The 11,334-nt window shown below is 38.4% G+C and overlaps 1 protein-coding gene across 1 annotated transcript in view; it reads right to left on the bottom strand.

Annotated features, from left to right (window-relative positions):
* LOC104544721 (STE20/SPS1-related proline-alanine-rich protein kinase-like) overlaps positions 1-11,334 on the bottom strand; it is a 98,898-nt gene that overhangs the window by 15,391 nt on the left and 72,173 nt on the right. Inside the window, exons 15-16 of the mRNA XM_010189665.1 lie at positions 5,623-5,675; positions 3,648-3,716 (exon numbers count right to left, since the gene is read on the bottom strand). Coding sequence (XP_010187967.1) covers positions 3,648-3,716; positions 5,623-5,675 — 122 coding nt within the window. The remainder of the gene's footprint in view (positions 1-3,647; positions 3,717-5,622; positions 5,676-11,334) is intronic.

Below are 11,334 nucleotides of genomic sequence, written 5' to 3'. Positions count from 1 at the left end.
CGCCTTGCAGCAGGAAGCTCTTGTTTTGATTGACTAAAAGCTGTTCCTCGGCTCAGTAAGTGGATACCTGGGTCCTGCTCAGCACCAAAGACAGATCTCCGTTTATCAGCAGTTAATGTCTGCTGTATTTAAAAATGAAGGTATCTCTTCCATGATGCTAAGGTATTCACAGTTATTTTTTCACAAAAATACCTAAAATAAAGGTACATTAATACAGTGAAGGGCAACTGCGGATTTCTTGGTTGCATGGATATCAAGGCTTTTATTTAAGCAGTATTCAGAAAGGGAAGTATTTTCTGTTTGGTACAGTAGAATTTAATAACTGTAAATACACCTTTAGGTTCTGAAATTTAAGCAAGGCCTCTAGAAGATCAACTGTAGCCTAAGGCTTCACTGAAATTGTATGCATATTGTATATACTGGTGAAGCAGGATTGCAACTATGTGATTTTCAACAGAACTGACCGTTGATGTGATTTGAGTTTCCATTATGGCATCAAAAATACAATAAAGCATTACTAGATGAATGTTTACTAGCTAATATACATATATTGCATATACACACTGAGACATATTTCATCTCCACATTTATTTTGAAAGTATTCCAGGTATTTCATATGATTGAACATAGCTATTTCAGTACTGCATAAAAACCCCTCATCAGCTAGATAGCAATGCCTACAGAAAAGCTCCAAAACGCATTCCCCTCTGCGAATGCAAACTCCAGTCTGCGTTTGAACGAAATTCTCTGCACCAATTCCCTTGATCTACGGACCTCCTGTGAAACAATGCTACTGTCAATGAGAACAGAAACCAGTCAATCGTAGCCAGAACTGAACACGCAAGATGGGATTTCTGTTTCTCTGCAAAACAGGTAGTTGAACTTAATTGCTTATCAGAACGGAAATCTTCCTGGGAAGCCTGTGTTAAGTGAGGCAAATCCAGCAAGACTCAAAAGGTGAAGCGCGTTGATGCTTAGCACCAAATTCTATAAAACTTGTATGTCGGCTGGTCCCCACGAGCAGCATCTGCTCACGTATGGCATTGCCATACTCTCCACAGCAGCTTCTGCTGACTCCTGTTCAAGTGTCCTTTCAGAAAATCAGCTGTTACGCCAATGAATGGTCGAGTTCAACACAAGCACAAGTATTTTCATCTTTCTTTTTTCTCCCAGCCTCTACACATGCCAACAGACACTAAAAGGAAATACAGTAACAACTTTTATGAGACTATCTCAGAACTTTGTTCTCATTCATGTTATAGAGGCTCAATTTCTGCACGCCTCAGCTGGAAAGTGAGAGGTAATTTATCACCTGCTTTCAATATGGAAGCTAATGAAATCAGTCCTTCTGGTGAAGAAGGTTAGCAGAACTCTTCTATACTATTTCCCTCTTCCTACATAGGAAGATATTAAACCTTTAATTTTGAGTGAACGAGGTTGCAAAATCATTCTACACAGAAAATCAAGTTTTGTAAACAGATTTACATTTTCAGCACCATCTGCTCCCTTACATGACCTTTTGCTTTAAACTGAAGTATTTCTTAGGACTGCACTGCTGCAGTGAAATTCTGAAATTTGCGATAATCTGCCTGCATTCAAGTTGTATTATTCCATGCCTATACAACCTTTAGCCAGTTTTACCACAGCAAATCACAAACATATTCTACCTGAAGTCCAACTTTATTATTTTTTTTTAATTAAAAGTAAAATCACATTTCACAGAACTTGCCTTTCAGTAAAACGTGAAATCTAAAGTAACTTTCTAGGAAGACAGTGTCCAAACGTATTTGAAAACTTGAACAGCTTCACGGGTGAAGCAGACACAAGTGAAAATTCCAGTACAAAGTCATGCAAGGCTTTGTGCCTCTGGAACTTGAGTAAGTTACAACGTCACAGAACAACGAACATATAAAGTGATTGTGAGTAATGAACATTTAAGTTGAATGCTTTCAATTATTTACAAGAAATTTGATTTCCTTACTTCTTTTAATATCCCAATAAAAAGATAAACAGGAAAGAACAGAAAGGACCATCATCGTAGTGCTACAAATCAGCCTGATGCAATTCAAAGCAGGAACTAAGCAAGGAAATCAACTTCTATTATTAACTAGATAGTGTCTCTAACCAAGCCCGCTAGGGAAAAGTTTACTTATTTAAATATTTGTGCTTCTTCAAGGACCAAAGTTCCATGACTAAAGCAATGAGGGATATCAATCTTCATTTGCCTTCCGCCATCACTCCTCCTGAAGGATGATAACAAATCCCGTTCATGGTGCCTGTCCATACAAGTACGAACACTTTGCATTGGAAGAGAACTTTGCAGTGAAGGGAAAAGGGAAGAGCGAGGAGGGTAAAGGGGTCTCACTGGCCCCAGCAAGACTTGCACTGCAGCATCACCAGCAGCGACTTTGACTTCTGTGCAACACGGAGTGGCAGCTAACAGCCCGGACAGCCGGGACAGCCAACAGCCAACAACTCTTCTCTTGGCCAGAAAAAAAATATTATTTCTAAATGAAACAAGGTATCTTGTGGCAATGCAAAGTCAAATAAAAACATCAGCAGCAGTATGGTAATGACATTTTTCATACTGGATGTTTAAAAGGCAGCAAAGTAAGGCCAAGCAACCCCTCTTCCCTCAACCTGTACAGTAACAATGCAGAAGTGACTTGAAGAGTGCCTGCTAGCCTGCACCATCTGCAAACTTCCCCTAAATATTTTTTCTTTAGAAATTAAAATAAAAGCATAGGTAGGGTTTTTGTTTCTTAGATCAGCTAGAATCAACCTGTCTTCTGAACATACACAAAAGCAAAAGTTATTGGCTTCTCTCTGAAATTCTTTAGCTACCCTACAAACACACCAAAGATGTACTAACATAATCTTCCAGGTGAGTCACATGACCTTGCAGATTTTTTAAACGCTCTTCATATAATTGAGGAGTTTGGTAATGATACCTGAACCAATTCATACGAACTTCTTTGACCGCAGCACAAGATTGATTTGCTGGTATTCTTCAATTCAGTTCTCACACATTTATCATCTACTGGTCTTGAACAGCCAAAATAAGAGAAGGAAATGCAGGGAAATAAGCACTTCCAAATTAATCACCTTTGCTGGACACTGAATTTCATATAAAACAAAATATATTGAAGCACAGAATGGAAAAACAGACAAGTATCTTTCCTCTCAGCAGCCAGAAAACATTCCTGATTTTTTTTTTTTAACCATAGAAATAATCTTTCTAGCTGCAATTTGTATAGATCCTGAACTCTGGCTTGCTTCTACTTCCATGAACTCGAGCAGAATACTGACTAACTTCTGAGCTGACAGAGCACGCTTTGCAAAATCCTACCGAAAAATTGTTTCATTGTTAAACAAAAAAAACTAAGCACAAAAATCAACAATCATTGAATTGTAAATAATCCTTCAGGAGATCTATAATACATCATCCCTCTCAAACCACTAAAGACTTCCACAAGCAATCCTTGGACTGGTACCAAAATTGGCTTGTTCATTGAACTACGCATACATGAAAGCAAAATTAGGACAGAAAGGATTTTGTGAAAACCAGCATTAGAGAAAACATTTTTCACATTCATTTAACATAAACTTGTCACAAGAGCATAATTGGAAACAAAAATGTAATTTACCTATAACTACATCATGGCCATCAACCAGGCCTGCAGAGAACAGCTCCTGAGAAACGCCATCTGCTGTGTCTGTCCAAAAGGTGAAACGAGTAAGTATGAGAGCCCACCAAAACAACAAAAACATCAGTCATCCAATGCCATTTAACAAAAATATATTTCAGTTCCACAACACCCATGGAGGCTGGCTTGAATTCAGAATTATCTGTAATTAGGAGGAAAAAAGATAATTATCTGATCAGCCTCTGCAAAACAAATCGCATGAGGTGATGATTTGATTCATTGCAAACCCCCTGCAGACCTCTCCTGGCCACTAGCATTTCTCTTCTATTATCTAACTGCATACTCCTACATAGATTACAAGTTCTGTATCTTCACAAGCAAGAGAATAAGCTATGTTTTGGTGGTGTTTTCACTGTTTTTTTTGTCCCCTCCATTGTTCTGCATATCTAGATAAGAGACGTGCTATATAGGTTTTCTTATTTGTTACCAGTGGGACAAAGAAGTTACACAAACAGCCATTATTTTGAGCTTTAGGCTTAAAATATCTTTTAAGTACAGTGACCCGTGGTACTCAGAGCTTTGGATCAATTTTGCACCAATTGCTGTACCTGAGTGGGTTCATTCCCAAGTCCCCGTGACTAGTACTTGCTCCTGGATAAAGACGTTAGAAGGCTTTAGAAGTAGGAGGAAACAGCAGGAACAACCCTAATTTCCACCTAAGTCTCAACTGTAATATGGCCCCAACACCAAATACTGGCGTGGAGCGCATGCTTTGAGGCAGTTACACAGTTGCATCCTCTCCTCAAGAAGCACACCCGGGTGACAAACAGTACAGCTGAGCCAGCTGCCATTTCTGGAGAGGTCTGAAGATGAGACTCACAGCAGCCTTACAGCTGCCCCAGTGACTGCCTACTGGGAACACTCCTGGTGTACGCTACTCAATTGTACCCTTAATTTTTGACCAAGTAAGAATTCTCAAAATTACTTATGTATCTGCTTAGAGAGTATTTAAGTAATTCTTTTGACAAGTAACTAAACCAAGATGCTCTGTGTCCAATTAAGCAAGAGATCTCTTTTGCTATTAGCCATCGCTAAACCCAATGAGAAATGCAGGTAGACAACAGAGAGAATATCCGTGCATAGAACTGTGCATGAAAGATACTGTGATTTACAGGAAAGGAGACATCTCTCCAATCTGGACTCATTTTTAGGTGGAAGCTCTCTGAAGGATATTCTAAATATAGTGAATACTGACTTCTGAGAAATATGAAATGTGTTCATAGTTCAAAGGGTTGCTATGTAACAAGGATGATACCATCTTACTCAACATATCAGCCTCCTGTGCATTCTATCCCAGAAATACTTCTTCAACTAAAAGTAAGTTTTACTAGTTCTTACAACTCTTAACACTGGAAAGCCAATACAGTTCTACATGCATGCAGTAGAGCTTAAAGTTTCAGTGACAGAATTTGTTTCTGGTGATTATATCAAAGCTAGAGATGCAACTAAACTTTCAGTTGAAGATAGCATTTGAAAAATGGCATGCAGTCCATACTTGTTAACAGACCTTATATTACAAAAGGGAAAGAAACTCAAATATTACCACCATCACCACATACACCCTTATGGCTACTGTATTCCACTTCCTACGATGTTTTCCACGTGTGAAAATGGAAATTCCAAAGCCATAAATATTGCTATGCAAGATCTTACACACCACATAGATCATTTCAGTAAGACATGAAATTTATAAAGTATACTGTGGCTCAAGTCTTCTAACATATACTATACATTATACAAGCTTGACACTAGAATTTACATACATCTGCTATTCTTGTTCAAGTGAAGCTCAATGGAAAGCTCTGCACAGTAGGAAATATTCAAGAGAGGCAGTCTGTATTAACCATAAGCAGCAATCACTTTCTGAAATACCTTTTTGAGTAGCAAGAGAATAATTCAATTGAAGAAGCCTTACCTCTGCCTGGAGTAAACTCAAACCGTATGTCATTAAGCTCTTTCCTGGAGTTCCTGAAAAACATCCAGTGGATACATTAAAATGTAATGAAGAACAGAACAACTACTCAGTTCCTACACCCAAAGAATACCTAAGGCATTGACAACTGCATTTCTGTACTGTGGATTTCCTCAACTTGAAAAACACTGCTTTCCCAAAGTGCCCAGCCTCCACTGCATCTTCATGGCAGTATTTTGGAAAAACAAACACAACGACACGCTTAAGGTGAAAAATGCCATGGGTAATCTAAAGGATAAAACAAGGTCTTCTGAGAAATACTTTCCTTTCCATCTTCAAAAGACACTCTACCACACTGATTCTCCTACTTCAACAGTCTGACTTGTGTGCATTACCCCTTCTCCTTCAACGGTAACAAAATGTTCCCTTGGACTTAAAGAGAGACTGAGACCACATGTATACAGAGATGCTCATTAAAGCACCTAGCAAACGTTAAATACTGAAAAGGAGTGTTTGATGCATTGTGTTTATAAAGCTGTTCTGAAATGAGTAACTTCTTTCACTGACCACCATTGCCTCAGCAGTGGGGTTCCATTTACACATAAAATAAGCAGCAGAGTATGAAAGCCAAAGGTTTTCTGCCCTCCTGTTTGCTACGAAGAGTGCATTAAGCAGTCCAGTGTGTGACACAGCCACAAAGGACTTAATGCCCACGTTAAGGAATTCCTTTATAGTCTTGTACTGTGCTCCAAACCGCCATTCCTTGCACGTTTCCAGACTCAGTTTTAGTTAATAATTTCTACCATCAGTAAAGCATTAGCCTCTTCCCAAAATAGACGTCCATCTCATTTTGGGAAATGGCAAGCCAACTGAGCACAGGGATGAACTTAATTGCTGTAGCAACCTCTTTCTCCGATGAATAGCTCAATCCACTTGAAAAACTAATAGCAACAGAATGTGTTTTGCAGTCCATTATTCTTCTCCTCAGCAAGGAAACTATGCAAGCTCATATTTCAGTGTACCAGAGGCCATGAAGTTTTGCTGTGGGAAAACTAAATCAAAGAGGCAAGCATTCTCAGCTGTGACTTACAGCTATTATCACTTGCTAAATACTTAAAAAATATTAGAGAGTCAGAAAACAGCAAGATGCAGGAACACAAAACGATTGGCACCACAGACAAAAGCAAGACGGCAAACTCTGAGAAATAAGTGTGCTACATGCAGCGCTCAGAATGAAAAGTACTCATTTACTGAATATACGGAATGGTTCAAAGCTGAAGCAGTTTCAGGCTCCCAAAATTCTACTCTAAATAAAAAACTACAGGAGTTTAAGATCACAGAAAATGCAGCTAGCCAGGTACAGATTTGTGAGTGTCATTCACTTACGTTGTAGAAATGTGCTGCTATTACACAGAATATTGCACAGTCTATTTTTATTCAGCAGAGAATTAGTATGAATCTCAGTTCTTCTTTCTCCCTCTCCTAGAAAAACTTGGATGGCTTAATGTTAAAAAAAAATCAACATATGACCCATCTCTGAGTTCCCTTTTGAAAATCCACTTCCCTTTGCTGAAATTGATTAAATCTAAGCTTATTACAACTGTCGCTTTCCAAAAAAAGGAAAGTTGCATAGAAATGCAGCATTCCTCTTAAATATGTTTTGACTGAATGTGAGATGCAGCTCAGACTGAGATACTCATTTCCTGCACACACTTTTGAAGGAGCAAATTAAGGGAACAAAAACTTTCTCTCACACCTTTGCAGAGGTAAACCGGAATGTTTTGCTTCTTATTAGCACCTGTACTGAATTGCTCCAATCTGCGTATCTTTTTTCACATAGAGTCAAACACTCAAGCCAGCTGTGAAGTAATTCTGTAGGTTTGCACTCTCACAGTTAGCTATCTAGAAATTAATACCTTACACTCTCAGATTATATCTTTCAAAAGACTTCCCATAAGTAGAGCGTTCACCATATAAAAAGGCACTAAGCGATTCTGAAATCCCATGAGAATCACCAGCTTTCTAACTGACTGATACAGCTCTGCAAAGGACCAATGCCCTAATGCAGACTCTTCTCGAGCAGGACACAAATGGGTGTATTTTACTTTGTCTCCAAGTTGCAGATTGTCCCAAATAAAAAGTTTACAAGCCGTATCTGTTTATTTAATTTAAGGTGAAAATTCAAGGAAGGTTGACATGTATTCAGCCACCCAACTTTGCTAACTGGAACTGTTAGACTCCGAACTGTTTTGAACTTAGGACACTGCTGCTTTCTCTTTAATTGTACACTACTATCCAGGAAAGCAAAACAAAGGAAGTTTGGCAAGATTAATTTGCTAGAAGTCTGTAAGTGCTTTAGCTTCCAGTTCCATTACCTTCCAGACATTTATTGATTTCCATAAATTATTTATTCCATTACATATTCCACCAAAGAGAAGATGCACTCGACTTCTCCCCTAAAAGCTGTTCATGCTCTTCTCCAGTCTTCAGACACTTCTCTGGTTCTAGTTATGTCACTGTTACTGCAAATCAGTTTGCTAGTTCCCTTGATTCACTCTGGTGACAACTGTTTGGACTTGTTGATTTATTTGTAGGCAGTGTTTCCAAGCAGCGTTTCATTTGTTCCACTGGAGTTCTCTTTTTACTTACATCCATTACACTCTTATCATGCAGCAGCACACACAGACTTTATTTCTGCTAAATAGAACTAGGATTTGAAGAAAGGCACTTAGTATCTTTGTGATTAATATTTTTATCTTCTTCATAATTTCTTAATGGTCCCTAGTTTCTCTAATGCATTTGTGAAAAAGTTATTTCTATTTTAAAATGCAAAACTCAGACCTTTTTGCCATCTCTTATAAAAATATCTTATTTGCTTCTTACGCTGTACCATTACAGATTAATATACCTTGATTATCGTGGATAAAATTAGCCCATCTCTTCTAAAAAGCAGTAAATGTTAAATACTTTATGCATTTTAGCATACTGCAGTTTATTCATTTCCTGCAGGTTGCTTTTCATCACGCAGTCAACTCCAACAGGAGGAATTCCACAAAACTGCTTTGGATAAGGGTAACACCAAAGCACGCCATGCTAAGACGTTTTGGCAGACACATTTCTTGCAAAGTAACTTCAGAATTTAAACCCGTACAATTTATGAAAGCATATTTTGCAAATCTTTGTTATTATTTTATTTTCATCAGGGCCACTTGATGTGCACACTAAGATTGCTAGATCTGATTTTCTAGGGAATGATGCTTCCTTGAAGAACCAGGAAAAGCACACGGGCCAACTTCATCCCTTAGACCCTGCTATGAACTTAGGCCATCCTGGCATCAGGATATGAAACAAAGATGTTATGTTTTGAAGGAAATTATTTGCAGAACAGTGCCGATAGTTACAAAAGTTGGGATTAAAGAATAAACAAATTATGCAGCTGTTCAGATTCACATGGTTCTACTGCAAAAATCTTAAGACATGAAAGAGATTTCAGGTGTCCGCATTTAAAGACAAAGCCTTTCAAAAAAACACCTAATGACAGCATAATTGTTGCTCTAGTCAAGTAACTATGTTCCACATGCTTGATAAAATAACTAAATTGTTGAATTTAAAAAAGGAAATCATGTTTATGTAATGATGCAACTGGAAACTGGAAACATTAAATGTCGTTTCTTTTGTCCTTAAATGCAGAATGTCAATCACGTAAGTGAGATTCAAGAACATCAGGAGTCTTGGAATTAAACTTCAGGTCTAGATCATGCTGGGATAGCTTGATTATGTATCATGCAGCATATTTTCATTCTTTTTTACCACTACTTCTTTTTCCCCACAAATTTATCTACCACTTCTTATGCAGAGTGATCTGAAACATCAGCTTCTATTTCCCACAAGCTTCAGCATCTCCCATGAAGCCCTTAGGGAGAGTCTGTAATCCTGGATGAGACGCTAAGTAACTGTATAGCCCTCCTTCCTAAAATAAGAAAAAAAATCTCAAATAAGGTAAACCAAAAGAAGGGTGTGTGCAGGCGTGTAAGAACACACAGGTTTTGTCTCTGCATGGCTTGCTGAATTTTCAGACTTCAGCTACGCAATCATCACACGTGGTTTACAAAGCCTGAGACAGGGAGATGAGTGTCTGAGAATGCAGGTGATAACAGAATGGTAATCAACAAAGCTGACTTGGGAACCAGTTCAGAGTACACATGCGTCGCATGGAAACCCCGTCATTTATGGCTTTTGATTGGTTATGGCAGAAGAAGATTGCCTTAAAATTCTCTTATTTCGGATGGAGTCAGAAACCATAAATCACGGGCACTCCCCCATCATCATCAGTTCCACCACTACGTCATGGAGACAGCAAGCACTGCCCAGACTACATTACAGGCACTGTCGACATCCGTGCTTTCAGTCAATGGCCACTTGCTTCCGCCAGCGTTTCACAAATTCATCCCATCATGAATCTTCATTTTCTTAATCAACTGCTACTTTTCAATTCAACCGCTTAATCCTCCTTCCCCATCCCTCCAATGAGAAACCAATCCAAAATCTTAGCTCTCATCATCCCCATTCTTGTCCACTTGCCTGTATACGTAAAAGTATATTGGTTTACACCAACATTATCCGGCTTGGATGCTAACCATTCTTTTCATTAATAGAAAATACATTTTTCTGTATTACAGTTATCCAATTCTAACAAGGCATAGGAATATTCTCTACTATCTCTCCCCTCCAAAATTTGAACTGCATTGAAACTACCACAGCAGCAAACTATGGAAGACTGGAAAAAATGAAGACGGCACAGTTTGAGAACCAAAGGCAAGCAGTATGGTATTCGCACTGCCTCACTGCAGTTGCCTGTGTAATTAGAACCACAGAAGCACTTGAATGGCTTGCTCATTTAGACTGCAGGAAAGCAGAAGTTCACATCACAATGGAGTGGACTACCCAGAGCGATAGGTAGGTTTTACATCCTACAGCTGGATTCATCCAATTGACACTCTACATCTCCGGTGCAAGATCTTTGTGTCCGCAATGCAATCACTATAATTAAGGGAAAAATACAGAAGACCAGGGTCTGTAGGGTTTTTCAAAAGAAATTTTGCTCACATTTTTTTCCTTGTTATTCAAATGCTGGAGGGAAAAATGTTATTTGGTCACACCAAGTGTTACTCGATTCAAAAAGTCACCTTCCTTCTCACAATAATTTGTTACCCATTTCTCACTTTGATGTGCTAAAGGCATAGTGCACAAGTTAAATGTGGTTCCTTTTGTAACCTAGCTTTTACAGCACTAGTTTATTCCACAAGTGTTTCATTTTTCAGTCAATGTGCTGTATTACACACGGAGGAAACTGTTCACAGGAGCAACAAAATATACTGATTTTTTAATTTTTTTTTACAGCAGAATTTACTTTGTGGCAAGCTATAGAGCTTGAATCAAGGAAGATCCTGGCTAAGTGATGCAATACCCCTTTGTAAGTACTGTGTATTAAAAACACGTACTGAAGATATGTAGTACCTGATTCTAATCTTAGTTTTGATTAGTCAAAACTTTGTTTCCAGTGTATTTACAGAACACAGTTAATACATACAAAACAGTGAAATGCAAACTGGCACTTTACTGTTAGTATTGCAAAGAGGATGTGGGAGTAGAATCTTTGGAAGTGAATATATTAATTAGTCCCAAATTCAAGGTTTGGCCTGACATCTTAATCTT

Source organism: Mesitornis unicolor, unplaced genomic scaffold, assembly GCF_000695765.1.
Source record: "Mesitornis unicolor isolate BGI_N332 unplaced genomic scaffold, ASM69576v1 scaffold7860, whole genome shotgun sequence".
Classification (NCBI taxonomy): domain Eukaryota; kingdom Metazoa; phylum Chordata; class Aves; order Mesitornithiformes; family Mesitornithidae; genus Mesitornis; species Mesitornis unicolor.
The sequence above is the reverse complement of the archived record's forward strand: the minus strand, read 5'-3'. Positions and strand labels throughout refer to the sequence as shown.